The 25863-nt window shown below is 38.8% G+C and overlaps 2 protein-coding genes across 3 annotated transcripts; one reads left to right on the forward strand and one right to left on the reverse strand.

Annotated features, from left to right (window-relative positions):
• The first annotated feature begins 8590 nt into the window (after positions 1 to 8590).
• Positions 8591 to 12233, forward strand: LOC137602088 (uncharacterized). 2 transcript variants are annotated; one of them, XM_068324667.1, is made up of 8 exons: positions 8591 to 8732; positions 9242 to 9345; positions 9459 to 9543; positions 9832 to 10016; positions 10102 to 10183; positions 10280 to 10427; positions 11228 to 11467; positions 12019 to 12233. In XM_068324667.1, exons 2-8 carry the CDS (start codon positions 9274 to 9276, stop codon positions 12074 to 12076), a joined length of 870 nt encoding a protein of 289 aa, XP_068180768.1. In that variant the 5' UTR covers positions 8591 to 8732; positions 9242 to 9273; the 3' UTR covers positions 12077 to 12233. The 2 variants fall into 2 exon arrangements, with proteins under 2 accessions (XP_068180768.1, XP_068180769.1); XM_068324668.1 differs by having other exon boundaries at positions 8676 to 8732; positions 9459 to 9539.
• A 274-nt stretch (positions 12234 to 12507) lies between these two features.
• Positions 12508 to 20061, reverse strand: LOC137602087 (endoribonuclease ZC3H12A). Its single transcript, XM_068324666.1, has 6 exons — positions 19932 to 20061; positions 18606 to 19003; positions 18025 to 18164; positions 15273 to 15507; positions 14997 to 15103; positions 12508 to 14867 (listed from the first exon to the last, which is right to left on the reverse strand). Exons 2-6 carry the CDS (start codon positions 18971 to 18973, stop codon positions 13834 to 13836), a joined length of 1884 nt encoding a protein of 627 aa, XP_068180767.1. The 5' UTR covers positions 18974 to 19003; positions 19932 to 20061; the 3' UTR covers positions 12508 to 13833.
• Between the last annotated feature and the right edge of the window lie 5802 nt (positions 20062 to 25863).

Raw genomic sequence — 25863 nt, forward strand, 5'->3', positions numbered from 1 at the left:
CAAGATTTTTATGTTCTTCTTAATAAATACAACTTAATCACTCCGATTTACCTGTACAGACAGTTTATTAGATTAGATTTTTCTTTTTTCACAAAACTAGACTTACTTATAACAAGTCTGATTTTATTATACATTTTATATTTATGTCAAACAGAAAATATACATTGTAAATCACAAAATATAGATCCACTCATCACTAAGATAGTCATTTATGGTCAAAAGAAATTAATTTCACATTTACTTAGAGGTGAATCAAAAGAAATTCTTTGCCAAGCCTTCACAACCTGTAACAGCTCAACATTTAGATTTCATAAAGTGCATACAGTCATAGCTGCATTTCACTTGCAGTGGTTTGAATAAAGGATAATAGAAACAAGGTTTGTGGAAATAAAAGATAAAAACATGTTTAAGATCATTCATCAACTCAAAATCAAAATCTGTCTAAGTGTCTTTATGAGGACAAAAATAAACCAGTGATACACAAAATCATGAAACAAAACTTGAGTTTAGAAAATGGAAATGTTATCTTAAAACTGTGCTGAAAAAAAAATTATTTCATTATAACATCGTGGTCATTGTAAAGATAATTGGACCTATTTGGGAGTGATGTGAAGTCCGCCATGAACTGCTGAACAACTTTCATTTAGAAATACTGTTCAAAGCCATTTTCACTGGTCTGGAAACAGATTTAAAAAAATAACTGAACCTTAAATGAAATGCGAAAGAAATCAACATTTTTGCTGTAGAGCACTGTTTGTACTGTAACATTACATATGATATGGATGTCAGTGTAGCAAATTGTACAAGTTGGTGTCGAGCTCTGCTCTGTTAAGCTTTTATGTCCGATGGAATGGGGAATTGCATAACCCTCTGGATCTAAAGGCCCGCCCTGGAGATGAACTGGATGGCTAGCAGACAGAGTAATGAAGCGATCAACTCCGTATTGACATGAAATTCCCTTGTGGCAAAAGAGGGCACGTTCAGCGTGCCGTTCAACCATAGGCAAGATGTGACCGTGGAGTTGCAGCACTCCAGATGACATGGTGGGTTTGTAGAGTTCTTGCAAGGGGGTTTGGTTGAACAGTTGGTTATACAACCTGCCATCCACTTCAGCTCAGAGTTCACAGATTCTTTTTTCAGCTGAAAAAAGCAATAGTTAGTGAGATAGAACAATGTGGCGCCTGCATACAGTTTAATGTGTGTAATTATTTTTTCATTCTCCACTGACCATGAATAGGTTTAAAGAAATTTCTAGGACAAAAGTCACAATTTCATTGTTTTTTTTATGAGATTTATACACTTATGTTTTCAAAGCAAGCAGAACAATGTGTTTATTTTAAACCATTCTGCTATAAATAGACCCAAGTATAGATATATCACTTCATGTTTCTGCTGAGGTTTGTACAACACTGAATGATTCATTTTAATACTTGATGATTACTCGTAATAGATACTTTACAGATTCAATGAGTATTTGTTTTTGTATGTTGGGTTTCTGACAGCTTTGCACTGCATAAACTGACAAAATAATAAATTACTTCAGTTTCTGCTGAAGAAAACTAATAGCTACTTAAAGATGCAAGTTAAAGAAGTAGACGAGTGAAAGTAGGTGTTGATATGAAAAGAAGTAGAACTCCAGAGAATTACGCATTATATTAGGTGTGTATTTAGGGATATGATGCCTAATGCTGCTACAGCCGTACCACATAATCATCATAGGGGTTCTCACCTGACAGTGTGGTTCGGTGGAGGCACATATTTGGAGAGGTTGGTTTACAAAATCTTTGTAACAGGTTGCACCAGTACATGAACCTTTATGGCATTTTTTTCTCTAGATAAAACCACACAGAAGAAAGGGATGAAACCAATCTGACTCTAGATGTGACTTTCACTAATGCAAACATTTTTGCAACCGTTTACATGTCAGCACACAGCCACACGTGCAGCATTTTGACCTTACAGTGTCTACCGTTGTTTGTGAACTGGTGGTGGGCGTTGTAGTGGTCACTGAGGTTGTAGTTGTCATTACTACAATCAAAATGGGAAAATAAGGAAATCTTGACAAATATTACGAACAGAAAATGAAAATGTGAAGCATGCACATTAAACAATGGAGACCGGCGTGGAGTGTGTTTACCTGTGGATGTTGTCATCCCCATCATGGATGCAAAAGTGCTGTTAAGGCACCCAGTATAGTTGCAGCAGCCGACAGAGCAATCGGTGTGAGTGGAGTTGACACAGCTGTCAGCACAGGAGGCGCTGCAGGTGGCATTGTAGCACATGTCCATGTATCTTATCAGCTGATGCAGTGCGGGATAACACATTTAAAGACATTTAATTAACTTAGATCCTCCTTTTTTTGCAAGTGTGAAAATCACATTTTATAAACGCTTTTAGATGGTTTAAGACATTTCAGTGTCATTTTTTCTTCCCACCTGACAATAGGCACCATAACAAGTGGTGTTCTCACTCTTGTGCATTGCGTAGCAGTCTGAGTAGTTACAGATGAATGATGGACACTCTATCTGTAATGAGAGAGGTAAGAGGGGATTGATTAAGTGGATAAAGAGAGAATTATGAAGGAATCACACAGACATGGCAGTTCTCTTCTCTCTATTGTGGTGGACTTGCCATGCTCATCATAGTTGGCATAGGGGTTCCAGCTGTACTAGACATGCCACCTGTGGCCAAAAGATGGATGTCACAATCAAGGACAGAAAATAAGAGTGAAGTAATAAGATTTTTTTTTTTTTTTGATTTTTTTTTACATCTTTAGGTGTTAGATGAAACAAAACATACCAGATATGGTTGATGACTGGGTGGTGGGATTCATCGAGGTTGTCATGCTTGTTGTTGGTGTAGTAGCTGTAAAGGAGGAGAAGTGGAATCTTAGTTAATGACACTGACTGGGTTAGAGCTAACGCGTGTTGTGGTTGCAGTGGTTGATAGTTTGGCGGTTGCTGTACCTCCGGGGGCAGAGGTGGTTGCGGTGTTGGTGGTCATGGTGGTAGAGGTTGTCATACCCCCAGTGGTGGAGGTGGTTGCGGTGTTGGTGGGCATGGTGGTAGAGGTTGTCATACCCCCAGTGGTGGAGGTGGTTGCGGTGTTGGTGGGCATGATGGTAGAGGTTGTCATACCCCCAGTGGTGGAGGTGGTTGCGGTGTTGGTGGGCATGGTGGTAGAGGTTGTCATACCCCCAGTGGTGGAGGTGGTTGCGGTGTTGGTGGGCATGGTGGTAGAGGTTGTCATACCCCCAGTGGCGGAGGTGATTGTCATGGTCTGGTCGGTGGTGACTGCTGTATCTACAGAGGCATCAGAGGTGGTGGGGTCTATAGTGGACATTTCACCTGGTGCTAATACTGAGAGGAGAAGCATCTCTAGAAGGAGGAGGCGCATGAGACTCGTGCAGCCTGGCATTTTGTAAAACAACAGAAAAACAGATTTAAGAAATGAGAACATTTTAATTTGTTAGCCCAAAACAAAGAATTTTAAAAAAAGGAACAAATGTTACTTTTAAGTAGCATTGTCAACAAGGCTGACATTTTTATTTTTAGTTAAAGGTCTCAATCAACAGTTGTATATTTATAGAATAAATTCAAGATTTACATTTTTTAATTTATTCTATGGCAAATGTGTGAGTAAACTAAAACTTTCCACATATTTAGACACTAAAGTTTTAAATACAGTAATTAGAAATGAAAAATAAACTTATTTACAAAAATATGGGATATCGGTGAGGTAAAACATTACAAACATTGTCTTTGATTTATCTTTAGTTGTGTACATAAATGACAGAACCAGAAATTCAGTGGTTTAATCTAAATGAACACATACATACAATACATACATCTTATTAGTCCTTCCTATCTTTTTTTGCTGCTAAATAATATTTGGAAAATCACCTTAATCAGAATTTAAGATCTGACCAGTGGATGATGAATTTTTCAGATTCGATAGCAAACATAATGGTTGCCGTAAAGGTGTGTCCTTGTCATGAAAATAAACTTAATTAGGGACACTGCCCCCAAGATTTCTTGGCATAATAACAATATATTGAACTGGACTGTATCTAAAACCAAGGAATTAATTAAAGATTGAAGATGTAAAAGAGATGTAGTGAAAGAGTGTGTCACACCTAGTGAGTATTTACTGCAGGTAATGCAGGTGTTTTTGTTTAGCTGTTTAACATTGGGGGTTTTTTTGTTTTCATTTGATCAAACAAATGCTATATCTGCTAAATTACTTTAATTAATGTATTTATCTATCTTCTTTCCTATATTTCTGTGTTTTCTTAGGTTTACATGTTTCTCAAACAAATTTACCTGGTGTGACCGATAAAGTTGTCTGAATTTCAATAAATGTAACTGACTTGACAGCCTGCATTGGTGGAAAGGACAGAGTAATTGCTTCTACAATATAACCTATCGTGTCATTGTCAACATACATTTGGTTATGAATAAGCAAACACACACTCATACCTGTGGCTTTTATAAAACTGGGGTAGGCCATTATCACACTGTCAGGAAAGGAAGGAGCTCTGTGACGAGTCTGTGAATACATATTTGTCATAGTCCATGTAAAGGAAAAGGTAAAATCATTCATATGAATGGAAGAGCTGAGAGACAGTGTAATGCACAATTCAAACTGCTGAACCATTCGAACATTTCCCCCCCCCCAGATTTACGGCCAAAAACCTTCATTGTAACCCACCTGGACTGTTCTTTTGATCTGAGAGCTAAGTCATCTGTTGTCGTCTCTTTTACAATCCTCCAATTATTGTGCTGAAACTGATCTGATAAATGTTTGGTTGCTGTTGTAGCTGCACATATTTCACATTTTTACACACAGTCTCTGACAATAGTTGCCACGAGGACCCGAACTATGGACTATTATAAGTTTAAGCACAAAAAGCAACTTTTACCCCCCTCCCCTATGAGGTCACACTGGCCTAAATTATTTTGGCCTGGTGATGCATAACCAACTTAAAAAATAAGTGTCATTGGTTTGCATTAGTTCATCAGTGAACTCAATAAAATGTGTTTGTTCCTCAACCTGTCCCCTTGAGAGAACTGCAGAGCACACAGCTTGTTTATTTCCCCTCTCCCTTGGATCCCAGCTCAAGCTCCTTTGGGTTGAACACCCTGGAAACCGACTGACAACAGAGGCCATTTTGGCCTGCAGGTGAGGATGCAGAGCTTAATGTGAGAAAGTGATTTGATTTCTTAGCAGATACCTGCTTTGACATGCAGTGCAATAAGATAAGAGGCGCATTTCAAACCCTTGCGCCCTCAACCCCTTAAATCACCCCTCTATGTTGGCCCTGTGACATACACATAGTTTGTACATATTTAATATGCTGTACTGCTTAATTATGTAATTTAGATCTATCTATGAAACAAAGAGAAAACTCTAAAGAATATCGTATTTCTAACATTATCACTTGTTTTTGTGACTGAAAAATTACAATAAAATTTATTAAATTATACAAATGAAATTGCAATTAAAATTGTATATTGTCATCAGTGAACTCAATGTGTATATATATATGTACATACACACACACACACACACACACACACACACACACACACACACACACATATATATATATATACTGTGCAGTGAATATATATACATGTATATGTATATGTATATGTATATGTATATGTATATATATATATATATATATATATATTCACTGCACAGTACTGCATATGTACTGTATATGTGCTGTACAATGAGTGCGTGTATGTTTTTGTCTGTGTGTATGACAGGTGTGATAGATGACCCCCTGGTTTAACAAGATGATAAAACATTTAGGAGAAATTTAAAAATCAGAATTAAATCCTAACCTCACTTTCATCCATTCCACGTTCATTTCATCAAAGTCTTTACAATTTTCCACCTGAATGATGAAAACTAGTGAAATAACCTAACCACTTGAGGTCAATGCAAAGTAAATGACTCATTTGAAGCCATTTAGTAGGAGTGTTCAGACATCATAAGATTTTTACCTGTCTTATCTGCTAGTCATCAATAGAACAATAAGTTAATGCCTTTATGATTCCGCCTGGAGTTAGATTTTAAATTATTCTCTTTTGTACACCTTAAAGATCTGCATGAAAGTGTTGAGGCTGATGATGATCTAATAGTGACCGAATATCTAAGATACGTATTTATTGTGAGTGAAATGGAGATAACTAAACACATTGTTTTTTATTTTAAAAAAAATTGAGGAACCTGTACTGAAGATTCTGTAGTATGTGAAATATAAGCAATTTTAACATTTATTTATTTACTTCACTTTTTCGTGTCTTCTTATTTTTTGTATATTTTTTATAACATATTTTCTAACATCATGGCAACTTTTATTCAAAATCCAGAACATATCTTAAAAAAGTGACTTTTTTTTGCGTTTGTATTGCGCATTTAGATCACTAAGTTCAACTAGAATTACTAATGTCTCTGTTCAAGTGGACTCACCGACAGTGCAGAGGTTTCTTTGTCAGCTGTGGTTGAAGTGAACGAGCACCTTCTCCTCGATGTTCCTATTCTCAATTGTTGTCTGTCACTGTTCTCTGTTCCCCCTTCACTACCTGCCAGCAGTGATGTAGTGGCAACGTATTAAGGTTGAACTCTCATCCGCACAGCTCTACCAGGGAGAGAGGAGGAGCCTTCTGTTGTTGGGTGGGTCTGAAGAATTTGTGTGATAACGATTCCACTAAAAAATGCTAAATAAAAAGAAAATGTTAGAATTTCTTGTCTAAGCTGAAAGCTTATGTATTTAATATGGCCTAGTGTGACTGCTTTGAAAATGAAATGGTTGATCAACACAACTATTACAAATTCATTTTTGTCAAAACATGGTTACATACATCTATGTAATATATTATAAATACTACATCTACATTAGCATTAAAAGAAATACACAATTTAAATCACCTTTTCCTTATCCAGTTATCATAATATCTTTGAAGAGGACTTTCACCTGCATTGACTCAACATAAAAGAAGGTATTACATTGCAAACGCACAAGTTATATAAAACTGTGTACCCGGCAATTAACGATTTACAAAAATAACTCAGTGGATTAAACCTTTGTTGTGTCTATAAGAGTACAGGTGACATTTGAATGTCCTGTGAAGTGATTGTATAGGAGCCTCCTGGTTTCTGTCCAACACAATGTGAAATCAGACCCCTGCTCTCCGTGCCATAAGAGCTCCTGCCGACTACAATTACCTCTTTGTGGCCAAGAAGGCATAGAATTCTGAGACATTCTGACACAAACCGTACTCGGACAATTTTGGTGAGAGAAGTCCTTCGTCTTTTCAGTGCAGCTGTACCAAACAAATAAAATGTCATCTGTTCACCAGTCATGAAGAGATCCTCATCACTGTGTCTAAATCCACCGCCTCTGTCACACAATAGACTGAAGTTCATTCTAAACTGACACTAAACTTCAGCAATCGAGTTAGCAAAACAAGTGTGTATCCTCTTCGTGCTAATAGTTTTAACATATAATTCCATCTTCATGTCTCTTTGGCAACAATCAAAGAATATCAGTGCAACAAAAGTAAGACTATTGGAGAGAACTATGTGTAAAGCATTACGGCTTTGACATCATTTTCACTGGAATCATGCCATCGTAGGATAGACAAGAAGAATGATTACAAGATAATGCTCAATTTCTCCAATTATTTTTAACGATTCTCTGGTAAAATGTCAGTTTGTTCATCACATATTGGCCCACTGTACCTTCTTCTTACCTGTACAATAATTCTTGGATTGATAACAATGATATTGATATAGAATATTTACTGTTTATATAAATTTTGTAGCCTAGAAAGTATTTTTTCATGAGTTGAAATGTGTACTATATACTTTATTAATACATTATAATATATTTGTAAGCCCAAACAATATATAATGATGTTGGGTGTGTATCTTCAATTACTGGTATGTCACAATGCTATTTTAACTTCTTCTCTAAATATAATTGTCAATGCATATTTGTGAGAACGTATAGTTATTGATGTAAAGTATTAGTATACGGCAATAGTTTTGTCTGAAGTGATAATTTAGGGCTGATTTGGTCTACCCAGATATTAAAGCACTTCTGTTCACTACTGACACAGTAGAATCATGATTTTACTGCAAGTAGCTTCATCAATAATTATAGTACATCGAACAATCATTTGTGTACTGTACTCAACACTAACAAAAATAGAAGACTGCTTGTTTTAAAAAAGAGCCAATGTACAAAAGTTTTAAATATCCCTGAGTTTTAAATAGGCTGGTAGTGTTAAGGAATTATTTTACACGCTTTATCCTAACTTTATTCTCCAACGTCATCCCCTACAGTCAAGTGTGTCAAAAGAACAAGTGGAATCTGATGAAATATCTTCCAAGAGCTATGGTTGTGCTGAAACTTGGAGGCTTCACATTCACATTGTTTACAGATCAGGGTCAGTGAACCACATTAAGCAGTCTGGATGCAACTGGACTGTGTAACTGTATGAGTAAGAAGATTAGACAAGATTTACCTACCCAGCAGTCGTCAGCAGCCCTGTTCAACCAGACAGGGTGTGTGTAGACACAGATCAGTGAGCCCCGTGTACAACATGAACGTCTGCCATGGTTGAGGACCATTAAGCAGAAATGAGAGCGACTGTTTCCTCGTGACCCTTTGCTGGATTTTTTTCTCCCATTCGACAGTTGAGCTTCTAGCAAAGGTCAGTATCCAGCTGTGTATGTACAATCTCCCATAGCATGCCTTCATCCCATGTTTCTGTTGCTTTTGTGTGTATGAGATCATAGCAGGATTGGATTCATATACAGTATATGGCTGGCCTACATTCCTCAACAGACATCACACACGCATTAGACCACAGCAATTCTTTGGTCATCAATATAATATAACACAGAGGGCCAAAATAAATTCAGATTGATTGCTTTATACTATTAGGAACTTTAGAAAATAGCTAAGGTTTATCTGCATTATACTGGATTGCTATTAATGATTAAATCTATTCATAGACTCATCTCTTTGTTTATTTCCCTACTATTGATTTCTCAATAGTGGAAAATGTATTTCATAATTACATTCAGGTGTTTTGTTTACTTGGAAACAAAATATTTTAAGGTCTCAAAGAAGAAGAACATCTCGTGAAAAATGACAGTTTAATTAGAAAATAGTTTCTGTACCATTTGAATCACATTAAATAACATTTTTCCCTGTCAGAACAACATGATGTGAGGTGGGTGTACTTCAGCATGGCAACGTGTCTCCTGACTCTGTTTACCTGGACATTCAAAGGGATACTGTGCACCTGCAGGTTCCTATGGGTGAGTGCATCCTCTCTGGAATGCATTGTTTGCACTTACATGTGGATAACCTGTCAATAGGACATTTGCCAATGCTCAATTTTTATGGTGAGTCACACTTATTTGGATTGCAGATATGCCCATACAATGCCTTCAAATTCCTGCCGAGGGAACGACACGTCATGGAGGGAACAAACCGACAGCTGAAGCAAGTTGTGGGTATGGATTGTAAAAAAAAAATAAAAAAATTACAACCTACCCAATGGAGTCTTTCCTTTTAAAATTTAGTAAACTCCATATTTCCAGCTTGAATCTTAGAGAGGCTGGTTCTTTCTAGCGCCACAACAGATACATTTTCATTGGTCATTTTGTGTTTAGTGATTATTCTAAAAGTCATTTCTATTAGACTAGTAATAAATCTGATACTTGTTTAACCAACAGTAGTAAATGCTTTTCGTGTCTAGGTACAGATGTGTTAAAACTACATTTTTTGACTTCATTTATCAGGTTCTGAAAGTAAAGGCAATGTGGCCATTCCAGGTAGCCCTGATCGCACGAGTGAACTTCATATAAGACTGATCAAAGTTGAGAAAGATTTACTGACAGTCAAGACCAGAATAGCCTGTGAGAGAGCATCATGGGAAAGGAGGTTTTGGGAGCTGCAAAAAAGACAAGAGGAGCTAAATAATCAGGTGTGTCGGTGAATTTGTGTGGGTGTGGTTGTTCCTTGAGCAACGTTATTAATAGCTTAACTCTTTTTCTTTGCTGTCTCCTCAGGCGGGGGGTTTGATGGCGATGGGGGGTTGTGATGACCAGGGAGAGTCAGGAGATAATGGAGAAGTATTTGAAGACTGCTTGAGTAAATTATAATAACACACACTGAGATCATTCTGAAACATAAAACAAATACTCTGGAGTCACATTCTAATGCCAACTGCTGCTCTCTACTATCCAGGTGGTTTCTCAACTGTGAGAAATCGATGCAGAGGGTCTGAGGTGGCATTAAGAGATGGCTGTTGTGCAAGCACTTTGCCAGGGTGCCAGTTGCCCTCAGCATCAACACTGAGCCCAAGCACTGCTTCTTCCTTATCATCAGTCACCAGGTACGACCCTCAAAAGGGGCAGTTTGGCAGCCTGTTAGATGAGAAAAATTATAATCTGCACAGCAAGTATGAAGCTATAGCATCTGGTCATCTTCGCTTCTCCAAAGACAGCAGAGGGAAACGGCAAGCCTGGCTCTGTTCAAAGGAAACCAAATCTGCCAAGTAGCGCTTTTAAGCTTCCCTAATCAACTCCTTGCATCTACTTTGTTTAATCTGTTTAAAAATCTTAAAGTTAAAAGAGCAACTCCCTGGCCTGCATCGCATGCCAGATTACATCTTGGCTGGAAGGGAATACAGTTGTGTACTGTATTCTTGAGTTGTCTGACGTTGCCTGACAACTGCTCTTGTACAATACCCAACACATGACTTCACATTTCTGTTTGTATTGTAGTTGTGATGTGACCTATAGAATTACAGACGGGTGGATTTAGTTATGTTTGAATCGAGGCAGGTAAGCTATTTCCTTGTTTCCAAGCATTTCAGGCAGCTAAGCAACCACTGGCTGTAGTTTTCCCTTCATGGGTCGCAACAGCGAATCAGTGTCCTCCATCTAACCCTGTCTTCTGCATTCTCTTCTCTCACACCAACTACCTTCATGTCCTCTTTCACTACATCCATAAACCTCCTCTTTGGTCTTCCTCTAGGCCTCCTGCCTGGCAGTTCAAAACTCAGCATCCTTCTACTAATATTCACTATCTCTCCTCTGGACATGTCCAAACCATCTCAGTCTGACATCTCTAATGTTTCTAAAAATGTATTGTGTCTATGTAGTATTACTGACCAAACAATTTCATCTTCAGCGTGAGATCATGGAGGACATCCAAAAGACCCTATCGTGTTTTTGTACCCCACTCCCCCATGGACCTGGAGGTGGGTCATCGGGTGAGGATCATGCTACCGTCTGGACGGATCAGTACAGGAACGGTTCGTTTCCTAGGCCACCTGCAGGGGGAGCCAGAGCTCCACCTCGGAGTGGAGCTGCAGCGACCTGATCACGGGCTGCATGATGGCAACCATGGGGGATACCACTATTTTGAATGGTAACTCACTTACTTGTATTTTAAGAAAAACAACATTTAGCCTAGTGAGCATGTGTTTTTTTGTGTGAATAAAACTTGGATTACTACATAATATATTTATACAGTGCATTTAAAAAACTGGTGATGCTGTTTGTTATTAAAGTATAATATGTAAAGCGTAGGTTAAACACAGAAAAATAAACCAGACTATCTCAGTCCATGCAGGCATCGCCCTCAGGCCTTAAACTGTCTCTAAACATACTTGAGGAACATTTGTACTGGAGCTAATATGCAAATCTCAGCCTGAGAAACTTGTCGACCTAAAATTTCATTATTTAACTAATGAAATATGAACATGAAGCTCAAGGTGAGAACTCATTTGCTTGTGGCAATAAAAAACTGACTCACTGTAGGAAAAAGAAGCTAATTTTAAGCCAAATTTGAGCTGCTGTATCTTTTTCTCTTTCATTATGATTTTCTTCACAAGATCCACCCATTAAGTTAATTTTAAATTAGCTTCAGGCAGATCCATCTTTTTAATACTGCCATACTTCTCCATTTTCCTTTTCCAGCAAGCCTGGTTATGGTGCCTTTGTTCCATTCCACAAGCTACTGATGGCCTGGGAATGACAAAAGTACAGACAATCATGTGGCGTTGCTGATATGGATGGAAACGGGACCCGCGGATTGCCACACAGTAGTTACAGCCATTAATTAACCACCTCCTTGTGATGGCACAAATCTTTATACAAAGTTATACATGTCATGTGTGTCTTTTTTTGTCCACAATAAAGTAAAATCTGCCTTTTTGGTGATGTTGATGGTGCACAACTCTGCTCTTGAAACAAGAAACGCAGTGCTAGTTCCCACAGTGGCATATGACATATTGAAAGCTGAAGGCCTCTGGTGTGAACATATTTACTAAGCCTCCGGTCCTTGCAACTACAGTGAGCTAATGGCTAGGTACCTAACTGAATTGTGCAAACTAGGTAACGGGGGTATGCAACAACAGCCAAAGAGCAATGGCAAAGAATAAGGCGAGCAACAGAATACAGATATTCTTGTGATGTTTATATTATGCAGTTCTCCCACTGGTTTGGAATACAGTTAACAAATGGACAGTACTGTACTAATGTATTGCATTTTAAAAAAAAAAAGTAAGCCCTGTTATTCAGCATTAATTCCAGAATACTCTTAAACTTTATCAAATTCACAACAGTTAGTCACATCAGCAAGTCTGTGTGCACAAACACCTTGACCTTTCCCCTATAAGAATAGGAAAAAGTAAATAACATGTGTTTTAGAGTAGAACATTCCCAGATGGGTCCTCCCAGGATTTCTAGAAAACTGATTGGAATGATCCGCTGTGTGTATGAGAGATGTATCTGGAAATGTTGTGTACTAAGGGACTTTTATGTAGTGCTTAAAACATGAATGTACTGTACGTGTCCATATCGAGTTCATCTGGGGGCCCATTTCTGGAAGCTTTAGCTTTACTTAAAAAAAACACTGGTGCAGACCTTATCATAAAAGTAACTGTAACTTAATTATTCCAAATAACAAAACTTATATCAGACAAACAACATTTTTTTTACTTTTCCTATACATATATCCTGGGAATTTATCCTAAATGTTTCATGATTTTTTTTTCAAAGAGAGCTTAAACATGGAAATTCATGAGAACTTAATTCCACACATTTATGTCATCTGTCAGCCACACAATAACACAAATACTGTATATGTCTAGTGTTGCAATGTTGTTTTTAGTTTTATGAAAGAGATTCTAATTCTGTAAGACATGAGGTTACGTGTCAGTAAATTTCTCTCCCTGGTATTAGTTTCCATGTACATATATGATTTACCGTAAATCATCAATATAAAAAAAGCACAATAGGGAGTTCACCTGATAGAGATAACATCAAATAGTACACAGAAGTGTGTTCTGGGAACTACAGTGAATTTAAAAGAAGAAGTAATACTTGATGCACTGGTTATTGTATGAGAACTTACTTTTGGATGAACATTAAAAATACACATTTGACACAATATGCATCAACAATCAAACCTTTAAAAACAGTTAAAACTATTTGGACTAGAGGCACTTTTCCTGAACACGGATGCCTATGTCACATTTGACTAGAATGTCATACGATTGCATAAAGCTCAGAGCAGATTATCTGAACCGTTCATAAACAGGAAGGTGAATCAAACCCTTATGATAGCACAATGGATTGAGTGCAACATCTCAAAATAGATACAACAAAAGCAGAACTGACTGACTGAAAACCTCTTATGAAATTCCTTTCTCTCTTTTTTTTGACAGCACGTTGTGCTAATATCCATATCATGTTGATTCTCACTGAAGAAGAAGCAAAGAAGAAAAATACTCAGAAGATCCCATTTGAAGTCTTCAGGTTGAGAATCTCTGCAGCCAGTTTCTCTGCATCCATCAGCTGTGGAAACATTTTCATGACTGTATCGACCTGCAATGGGTTGAAGATTGCTTGTAGTTTCTTTCGGAGTTCAAATCTCTCTGGGTCAAACGCAACAGAGGATGATCGATGCTGCCCATAGGAATGGTATTGTTGACCTTCGTAAGAGCAGGAAGAGTTGTAGGAATGTGAGGTTTGTCCTGAGGAGGGTAGACCACTTGATGTCCTTCCATGGGGCATTCCCTGAAAGGGATCTGACCAGTAATTTTGCTGATATTGTGCTTGACTGTAGCAGAGATGATTGGGGAGGCTGCGCTGAAGCGGCACCCCAGGTGAGAACATATGAGGTGAGTAAGTGTCATACATGGGTTGACCATTGCAATCTAATTTTCCATGGGGCTTTTGATGAGCTGATGAAGGCCCTACACTGGAACAGCACCTGCAGGACTCTCTGATGTGATTCTTTTCTGAATGCATTGAGGCATGTCTGTGTTCAGCAAGGGGACTTTGGTGCTGGGGCCGGAGCCTGTGGGAGTTGTTGAGGCAATGTGAAAAGTCAGAGTACTGGCTCTCATAAGAGCCAAGTCCAGAATCCAGGTACTCATGAGACATGCTGCCATAGTAATGATTGGGTATCAGGTGCATCCCAGGCAACTCTGTATGACATTGGTTTCCTTTTACAGAAAACAACATATGATTTCGAGGACCCTCCCAGTACAGCAGAGTATTTTCACAAACTTGACCTGAATGTGAGGAATTTTGACGCTCTCTTATGTGCTCTGCGTTATAGTCATCAGGATGGGAGCAGGCATTGTGAGCCGGCCCCGGATCAGATTGAAGATGTCTGGGTGATAATCTGGCATTTTTCTCTTCTTTTTCAGTGGAAATCTGTGCTTTCTCTCTCAGTTCATCAGCCAAGGACAGGTAGGACTGGTTTGTCCGCTCTGGGTGGTAGAACTTACATTTGATGCCGTAAGTGCACTTTTTGTCTGAGGAAAACAAAAAGACACATAAAAAGTACAGATCATCACATACTTAAAAGAATGGAAATGTTAACACTTATCAGGATACAAATATTGCATGTTGTAGCCAAAGGGTTCGTTTTCCTGGGCTCTTACCGTATGGACAGAGCTGTCTCTTCTGTTCTACAGGCAGGGGCTTTTTCCTAAGGAAGTTGTCAAGACTGGGGCCGTAGCGGCCCAGAGGGTCATCTGGAGGCATAAACCTGAGCAACAAAGGAATATATTGTAAAAACTTGATTGCTGTGACAAATTAGTTTGGTGTTACGCAAGTGTTACTCCCCCAGGATGCAATAGGTTCTCTGGAACCGCATTAGTCAGTTTTCCTGGTAGACAAACCTCAAAGGTGCACATATAAACAGTCTAATTGCTTACTTGTCATTCACAAAGGAGTACATGAGGAGCCTCTCCTCGATACATTTCTTCCACTCAGGTCTTTCTCCTTGGAGGTCACGGTAGGTGTCATTGGATACGATCACTCCGTCTGACTCATACGCCAACTTGACGATGAAACGGTCATCATAGCAAACCACTCGTTTACCACCAACGCGGCGTGAGGGAGTGAAAACCACAATTTTTTGTTTTTCAAGTCCCATCAGGATGTGTTGGTCTGAAAATTCAAACAACAATGAGTCGGACTGCTGTGGAGAAATAGTGCAGATGAAATGTATGCTTTTTATTCCATTTTTCACTGTATTTGTGCAAACCCATGATCTAAAAACCTTAAGAAAATAACTATTAATAAGTACTAACATTTTGTCAAGAAAATTGCTGGCTTGTGAGGCAATAAGCTTAAAATTTTCATTCCGACTAGAAAGGACACATTCACCCATTTGACAACAACAACGCAAGACTGCAGGAGCCAAACATGGCTCCTCAGTTGATGTAGATAGAACATAACTCTTGACAGCTGCATCAAAATGTTTAACAAGTTCTAATGTCTTTTTCATGATTGAAATTTTCATTCATTCATCTTTCCATGATTGCTGATGTAAATGTATTGTACTTCCTGTAAGCATTGGCTTTCTGGCATTGCATTAATGCTGTAATCACTTCTGATTTTTCCCAGAGTTCATTACAGTTTACTGCACATAAATATACGATATTAAATAAATTGGAATTATGTCCAGGTGTACTGCATAGTGTACATTCAAATACAGTTAACATAGTATTAAACTATGTATTTCACTGACAAAACTTACAACCAATACTGTGTTGTTAATTTCCAAAGAAGTACTAAAAAACAGTATATATTTTTAAAATGCAGTCATTAACTCTGAAAAACAAAACAAAACTACTACTAAAAAAACTACTACTTTAAATTTACAATCAAATTTGACAATGCATTATTCTACCTGCAAGGTGAGTGACTGAAAACATAGTTCATACACTGCATGGCATTCATAGACAAGTTATAAAAGAAGAGAAATGAACCATGAAGTTTGTATAAATGAAACGTAGCCATGTATGGCTGAGCTACTGACTGACAGACAATACGCTCAAACACCTAAAAAAAACCCTTTCTAAGTGCTTCCGTTTGTCTGTGCTCTCTTCACTTAACCTCTTACTGCATGCTGTCCCTTGCTGTCGATGATTGTCAGCACTTATCCACAGAGTTTACTGCAAGAAAACTAGGTGTGGCACAAAAACAGCTGGACTTCCTGATGGGGCTTTCCCATATTTGACTGCTGTTTGAATTTTACTTCCTTGTTCACATGTTGAAAACAGAACCTTTGGATTGCTTATGCACTCCCGTACACACACACACACACACACACACACACACACACACACACACACACACACACACACACAAACACACACACACACACACACACACACAATAATAGACGGTGAACCATTATATAGCTCTCTGCCGGAGTTGTCAGAAGTTAGCGCAAACATTTTAAAAACGTTGCTTACAGTCAGTCAAAAGGCAGCTTCGCTATGACTCATCTGAGATGCAGATATATTTAATGTGTTCTAGCTAAATCATTCTAAACCTGTACAAAACCTGTACAAAAACTGTGAAAAGAAACCATTCTCAGCCCCTTGGTTAAACCCCTTGTTCATTCCCACAGCCGTGTTGCCCAATGGCTGATATCAGTAGCTTTTGCTGCGCAGTAACGGAATAATCTGATGCAGGAATGAATCACAGATGCGGGAATGAGCATCTGCATTGTAAAAGATTATATTAATAGCAATCTCATTCAACATTTCCTGGTAAAAGAGGAACTCAATAATAAAAAACCCTACATGATTTATTTGATATTCCTCAAACAAAGCTGGAACTATTTAAATGAAGAGTTCAACACTGAAAAAACATGCTCAGACATTTTTTTTAATCAATATCCCACTTTTACTTGCTCTGCTTTGGAGGGATCAGTTTCCAGGGATTTAAGGAAGTAGTTGCTGCCGGCCAAGAAATAAAGAATGGAGAAGGCGTTTTGTAAAATGTCAAAATTACCTTTTTACATTAAGGTTTCTGAAAGATTTAACAAAATCAAATTGAACAACTAAATTAGTGAGGTTTGGAAATAAGTAACAGATGGATTTTGTCATTATTCGAGTGAGACTGACTTCCTGTTTTATCTCATTTGCTATTATTTTTATAAATACTTCTATATTTCTCTTAACATTTTCCATGTTTCTCTTAAGACTGAACTCTCCACTGGAATACTTCTTCTTGGGCTGAGAGCCAATGGGAGTGACTCTCACCCCAAAAATATCTGAATAAGCGTGTTTAATTTAACCAGAGGCACAAAAGATTAATGAAATGTTAGATATGGATCCCAGCTTCCAATCTAGCTTCACAATGCTATTGTTTCCATCTCATATAAGGTGTTCCTACTGAATTGCGAACAGTATGACATTAACCATATCTACTGTTTGTACTTGATAAGATTGCACTGAACTGAATTTGACATCTTGAACCAGTTCCAAACTGAACACATGACTTAGAAGTAGACGCTCAGAACCAGCGCTTGAGCATGAGATTGCATGCTAATGCATTCTCTGGCCTGTGGTTTATCCAATGACATCATGACTCCATGGAAAAAAGAATGTTTGTCGAACTAAAATCAAAGAATCACCTGCCTGCTTCGTCACACATTTCTTGTCACCTCACCTGTTATAGGGGCATCAGGTCTGGGCTGTTCTTTGCGCCAAGTGGGAACAAACACAGTAATCATATTGTGACCTCTGTCAAGGAAGAAGTTTACTGCTAGCTGTATGCCTCTGCAGGAGAACACTTCCTTGTTGCCATGACTGTCAAAAAGAAACAAGTAATTTGACAATAAATCATGTGAAAAGGAGTCGTAAAAGTTCAGTGGACCAATGTAAACATTACAAGCCTTTTCAATACAGTTTTTTTTCTGCCAGACAACCTCACATCAGGCCGTGGTGAAACAGAGGCACAGCACTTCACATCTCCTGAGAGGTGGAGATTTTAAGGTGTGTGCCTAGAATTTGCATATTGTTGCAGGGCTTTGAAAAAACATGCACAGGCAGGGTGGTGAACGCCCTTGTTAAATAGTCAAGTGTCATGACAATGGTGAAAAAAATGAATGATTCATTATCACTTTGACAAGTTACTTTACAGATACATCTGAGCCCCTTGTTAGACTTGTTTCAGTTAAGCTACTTTTGAACGGCCCAGTACATTAAAATAAACAGAAAAAAAGAAAGAAAAGAGTCTGTCTGGATTACCTGATGGCAACATTGCTGCCGTCAATAACAATGGGCCTCAATTCTGTGTCTGCATTCTTGCCGGGTTGTGGTGTGATTCTGCAGGGTGCGAGGGCCCAACTGGGTGGCAGCAGAGGGTCTTTTTGACCCGAGTTCCTGTCATCACCGTCAGAACTGGATACACAAGAAAAAGCAGTGGTCCTACCACGAACCAGCTCTCCCAGCACAGAGTTGGTGTCAGTGTTGACGCCCAGCTTCCTCAGAGCAGCTCTGACCTCTTCTGAGGGGTAACCAAGTTTCCTGAAAAAGTCCACCCTGAGCTGGAGCTCGGCACTCTCTTGTTCTGGCAGGTCTGGAGTGGAGCTCTGACTGTGAAGTGTCTGATCCATCGTGGAGCATCTGGACCTTTTTTCAACAGCCTGAAAGATGCGTTACATGTGAGATGTTCATCGACTGGAGTCGATATTGGGTACGGTTATATACATTTCTCACAAATTCCAGATGTATTTGGTACAGTTGAAAATCAACCGGACATTTTATTTCTGCATTTCCCAGTGTGACTTTTCACCAATACTGCTTGTGAAGAACTGGATATAGAATCCTATTAGAGCTCCAACTACCAGTAATCCATGATCTGATCAGTACATAGTTTTCAGAAAATATGTCAAAATCTGATAATACAAATGAACGATTGAACTTGAATAAAAATAAATGTCAAGTTTTTGGGGTTTTCAGGCATTACTCCATTTGATGATGCAAATTGGGGCTCCAGGATATTGTGACATGCATTGGATTTCCAGTTAACAAAATGAAATTATTAAAGACAACAATTAGCAGATTAACTAATAGTATCATTAAAATGATCATAACTGGCTAAGGGGTTGTAAATGTGGATAGCACTATGAGGAATAGCCATATATAAAAAAATTCTGATCCTTCTTCTTTGTATAAACCACATTATTTAGTTTTACCTGGTACAGCTACAAATAAGAATTCCAAATGTTCCATTCATGTAAATGTGTGATTTTATTCTGTCAAATATTAATCAGGAGTTAAAAATCAAACGAAAGGGCCTCTCTTCTTGCAGGCCAAGAGGGACCTGAGCACCTTAAAAAAGTTACTATAACGTCTGCTCTGTTCCACTAAACAGAAGGAAGAAACGCAACTCTGCGCACCGCGTTGGCTTTGAGTTGTTACCTGTGTGAACGTGTCAGTAATGATCGCACCTCTTTTACGCGTTGTGTATACGTCTATTTGACACAAGAAGGTTTCCTAAAACTGGACATTTTTAATACTAACCGGTCGACAGGTTCGGTAACACTCCATTTCTCAACGGAATCAACTCACCGTCTCAGTCTGAGTCCTTGTCCTCTTCCATTTGCCGGCTGAAGGCGCTCAACTTTTGTCAGCGTCTCCACGTACAGTAAGTTTGACGCGGTGCCGACTTCATGGCACCTCCCACTTGGAAAATAGTTTCTTCCCTTCTTCTCCTCTCCATGACGGAGACATGCAGACCTTTGAGGAAAAAAAAAAAGCATGAAATAGAGATAAGATAAGGCGTTCCCTTTCCTTTGGCTGTCAGTCGCGCAGTTGCGGTCTGAGGTGCATAAATATTTTGCATTTTCTTTGTTGTAACCATTTTGCCTTTTGGCTATTTGTAAACTCACAAAAGCTTTTTTCTTTAAACCCACCTGGTATTTGTTGAAAAAACAAAGCGGAATGAAATTTAAAAAAAAAAAGGAAAAAAAAGTGTGTATACATATACAAAGAGAGGAACGCAAAGATAAATCAGTCATTTAAGTTACATATATGCACAAAAAGCTGCTCGTTACCTACATTCTGGAGTCTAATGTAGAAATTTATCAAAATTCTTCCAGATTGTCTCAAAAAGATTAAAATTAACACACTTTTCGACCATGGTATATAAATGACATTTCTCATGACACTTTGATGATCAATATTTACGTGAATCAGTGGTAACCCCTCCCGAAAATTTCAGATTGAAACAAGGCCTCAGTAATTATTTTCGAGTAACCTGATAGTTTTATTTGCGTTACCTTTATATGTGCAGTTCTCTTGTCCTCCTTTTTCCTATTACAGCTTGTCTTTAAAAAAATATCTGGAATAATCTGCCACCTCGTGGTTTGGTTGCAAAATAACAACAATCAATATGTTCCCAGTCAAATATGAATGTGGGCTTCCATAATGTCTGAGGTAAAAAAAAAAAAAGCAGCAACAACAATAATTATTTTCATTTAACGTCATGAAATCAGTTAAGTCCCAATACATTAAAAATAGATACACTTCAACTACACATTAATAACTAATTAATATTGTGTGTGTTCTCCCCGTTTCTCCGGCTTCCTCCCACCTCTAAAAGCATGCGTTTCAGGTTGATTGGCCGGTCCCAAATTGCCTGTAGGAGTGAGTGTGTGTGTGTGTGTGTGTGTGCACGGTTGTCTGTCTTTGTGTGGAATACAGTATTAGATGACATTTTGGCAAACAAAACAAACACACATTTGTTCAGGTAACATAAAAAATGCAACTTTTTAAAAATTGGTTATAAATACTAAATCCAAAATTTTTACTAATTTTCTTTAGTTCATTGCTTTTATCAAATTTGTGAATGCAGTTTGTGGTGAAGGCTAAGAAAACTTATATTTAGTCGAATAGACTGACTTTTTTTGTTATCTAGAATACTAATGCAATGTTTTTGCAATTCCAATGAACAATTCCACAAATACGATATACAGCCAATTTGATCAATCCACTTTGATTAACCTATTTTAATATCCATGTGGGGAAATTATTTTGTTCACTCTTTTTATATACAATCCACGCATATACAGGCTGTAGCACACAAAGGGCCCGTATCCATGCAAATTAAGGAGAGAGATGGCCGAGTGGCAGGCATCCACGTAGTGCCCAAGGCCCGGCTTGTGGAGTTGGGTGCCTTGCTCAAGGGTACCTCGGTAGTACTCAGGAGGCGAACTGGCACCTCTCAAACTACCAGTTCTTGAACTGACACCCTCTGGTCCCCAAGCCAAGACCTAATGGTCTCACTTACTGGTGCAAAAAAGATCTGTACAGGTCAATCAACAGCATATGCAAGATCCTACTAAATGCCCATTCAAATCCTTGTAACCCATTACAATATGGTGTATTATTTTTTATAAGAATAAGCACACACATTTGGACCACTGTTTACATCCTAGTTCTACTTATGCTATGAATCGACCACTAGATGTCATTATTGGACCATTTCAGCACGCTCTATAGCCCTCACCCTGGAGATTACCGAAGATGTTGGTCTGCAGATGGTTGTGGCTTCAGTGGGCTGGTGAAAAAACTGTGCAGTGTGTGTATGTGTGTGCGTTTGTAAACAATCCTTTGTGTACAGGGTTAATGGCACGGTTGAGTTGGGATCACACTGCTTGCAGCGGTTAATGGCATATACAGAGTTGAGTTCTGGAGAGTGGAGAAAGTAATCAGGGCCAGTTGCCAGGCTGTTGCCTCCTCTGAGGGCCCACACCACTGGTCCCAGGTGTCTGCAAGGCCTGATATTACTGCAGGGCAATGAGCTGCAGCGAGCTACGATGACTTGAGGTGAACGCACGCATCCAACACTCACACACGGAGGCTCAGACTAAAAGATTAAAAAAAAATACAGAACACACACACACACACACACACACACACACACACACACACACACACACACACACACACACACACACACACACACACACATTTTCACGTGAGTATGAAGAACACTTATCAAGCGTTGAATTCAGGCGATAAACCCAACATATACGCTAGACAATGGATCGAGGCTACAGTTTGAAATTTATTGAGTGTTTTGTTTGTAATTTACAGCTTCACATATGGGAATGCATTATTGGCACCCAGAGAGCTATTGTTCAATAATGCAAATGTTTAACCTTGTTGGAAAATCCACGTGCCTAGGACGGGATGAGATTAGTCCAGATTGGGCATTGTCAGCATCAAATGCTTACTTCCTTAGCATCTTGGAGTGAGGCAGACCTTGCTCAAAGACATATCTTTTTCTTTCAGGCAGGTGTAGTTTGGCAAGGCTTGTTAAACCCGAGACAGTTGATCAAATATTCAGCCAGGCTCATTGTGCTGCTTTGAGCTACTGGATGGTTGGGATAATGCCATACTGATAAAAACCAGCTTTGTAGTGCCTCAGCACCGGCGTCCCTTTGCTATTCCTTCCGTTGAGTGCTCGGGTCAGCCATCTGTCAGAAAATTAATTTTTGTATGATTTCTTTTAAAAGAACCAAAGGAAAGAAAAGGCAGCCTTTAACTGGAGTAATCCATCTTGCACCAATGGTGTCAGAGTGATTCACGATTTCCAATTTAGCCATGGTTTGAATCTAAACTAAATCTGGAAGGACAGCTCCACCCTTTGTGCAGCCGGACGACAAACCCTCAGTGACAAGTACTTTCAAATGAAGATATCTCCCACATTCATCTTGTTCATTTATTGCTTCAGACACCCACTGCTTGTCCCACATAGATCAGCAAGCAAAGACCTTGTGACACATTGTTTGAGTGTAGAAGAGCCATTAAAACTAGCAAGGTAGCTACAGCATTGAGGAGACATTGGACAAGAGAACAGTAGAATAGAGTGCCAAAGTTTGGAAAAGGTGTTTGATTACATCTGCTTTGATTACAGATAAGTGAATTGTGAATGTGATTGTAGAATTACAATCACAGCTATTGCAACCTGATGTTAATGGGCATGTGGGATATACTCTTGAAGTATTCGTATTTATCTAAATGTCACCTACTCTAATTTGTTTGGCAGCAAATAATACATTTTTATTTTAACATTGAATGAAACAGGAGGGATACTCGGATTGTGTATTCCTCTGACAAAACCAGACAAAATCCAATTACCACTGGTCACTTCTCTTTTTTCCTTGTACCAATTTAAAAAAACTAGAACTTTTGCAATGAAAACATTACATCTTTAGTGGGGGTAACAATCCCACTGAGAAATAGAGAACAGATCTCTCTCAGGTGTATGGCAGTGTTCTGAAACGTTGAGAACTGTGACGTATGGAGCTACAGCAAACAAAAAAGCAAATACATTTCATTATCTCTCCAGTTTCAATTCATTCATCCAAACTCCTTTGTCAGTGCTGTTACTACTCCAGTCTACAAAATTGCCTGACTGGGACTATTGTCTTATAAGTCATTGCTGTTCTGACATGCCATGGGTGCTTTGGAGCCACATTACCCCCAGAGAAAGCTGTGGACCCAAATGCACCAGTGCAACACCAGGTTCCACTGAGGTAGGCATACACTGCATGTGTGTTCATAGCAATGTCAGATTAACCACCAATATTGCCTACGCTAAAGGCTAACCATGACCAAAAGCATGTGTCGAGTTATCACCTAGCCCAACAAGATTAGAAAACCAAAAATATCAATTTCCATCAGTGCAAGTTCCTGTTGTGCCAGTGCCTCCGCCCCCACGTGCAGCTCCTACTTAAAGGGACAGTAGCGTCACAATGAACCAGGTGAGTATTTGAAGTACATAATTAAACAAAAGACTTCCTGCTCAAAAACATGGTAATTGTTGGAACAGTTATGACACTCTAAAATGATGTTTTATGTATGTTTTATTTCAGTTCCACAGATTTTCTCAGTAAATTGACCTGTCTATCACTTTTGATATCGTTTACTTTTCTTGACTGTCATAATTGCGTGATAATCTGTTCATAAAAACATTTATGCAAGACCTCCAGTAGCTTCAGACATAAATGAATTATCCACTAAACCTTGGGAATACTGAATAAATACTATGGGTTGTCTGAAAATGATCTTACCTTCAAATCTCTTTCAAAATCATCCGGGGTGAAGTGCTCATGGCAGATTCTTGGATCTTTGGTCATTTTGACCGTTTATCCTTGCTGTCCATTGCTCTCCAATCTTTCCCGTAGGTCTTTTCAAGAAAGGTAGATTCTTATCTTTGTGTTCAAGTGCTGTGGTGTGGTGTGGACATCCATTCACCTCACAGGTAACCATGATTTTATCAGATGTATCACTTCATTGATCGTATTGTGTTATTATGGCTGCCCTGACTGATGAAGTGACGGGTGTCGCCGATGACGTATGACCCCACATGACCCTGACTGGGGAGCCCAATAGCAAAGCTGCTGCAGCACAGATTTTAAGGTGTCCTGACACTAGGGATGATGTCAGACATCAGGGATTTTTTTTTCATTTTTTCATAATGATAAACAAAATATATATCACTTTAAAATGAGTTTCCTATACCTTTAACTAACGTTAATGAATATGAAGAAAATGGACAGTAATCTTGCCACTGTGATTCATCCATGCAAGCAGTCTTTTTATTTATTTTCCCCCACTAATTTGATGAGCACTGTTTTTATACACATTTGATTGTCCAATAGGCTATGCATAAACGTGCACAAAATAAATCAGGTGCAGTCAGTTTATAGTTTATTTAATGATCATTGTACAAAGGTGCACAGGATCCCAGTGTAACTCAAGCCCTTGCAGGTGTAACCTCAGCAGGAAGCCCTGGCATCGTCCAAGAGCACCAACAATGTACTGATTAATTGTTCCTGTCAGCCAAGGTCATTCAGGGCTACCTGTTTTTCTGCATATTACTCATATCGTCCCCAACAAAGGGACACACTTGCAGTAATACATGAAGACATATTGCTACACACAAAGCATGCATTACAAGCAAACACGGTCACACAGAAACCAACAGACATGGTCACTGGCACATCCAAAGAAGCACAAACAAAATAGCTTCCACTGGCCAGCCTCATATGTGATAACAATTCATGCTCAGGCAGCACTCCAAGGTATTCATTACTATTTATGTCAGAATCCACAACAAGAAGTGATGGCTGAACCTCCTGCAGCCTGTACTGTTTAAAGCCAGGCTTCTCTCCCCCAGCTGTTGCTCTCTGTCTTCACTTGAAAGGGGAGGCTGTGATGATTAATGCACTCTCTGCTGGGATCTCGGGTAAAGAACCTGGAGTTCTGGCTGAAGTGCTTCGCTCATATTGTGGTGATTCAGTCGTACAAAAATCTACAGTGTGGAGCAACTCTGAAAAATAACTGCATCAAAATTGATAATCATGACGGTGGAGCATTCTGCCATGTGAGCTTTAAGGTGTTGCTGAAAATAGATGAGACTACCTGTTTGCTCGGAGTAATGTCTTCAATGAACTGCTGTGTTTTCCACTTTCAGCTTGGTTTCAATCAG

The sequence above is a fragment of the Antennarius striatus genome, chromosome 9 (genome assembly GCF_040054535.1).
Source record: "Antennarius striatus isolate MH-2024 chromosome 9, ASM4005453v1, whole genome shotgun sequence".
Lineage (NCBI taxonomy): Eukaryota > Metazoa > Chordata > Actinopteri > Lophiiformes > Antennariidae > Antennarius > Antennarius striatus.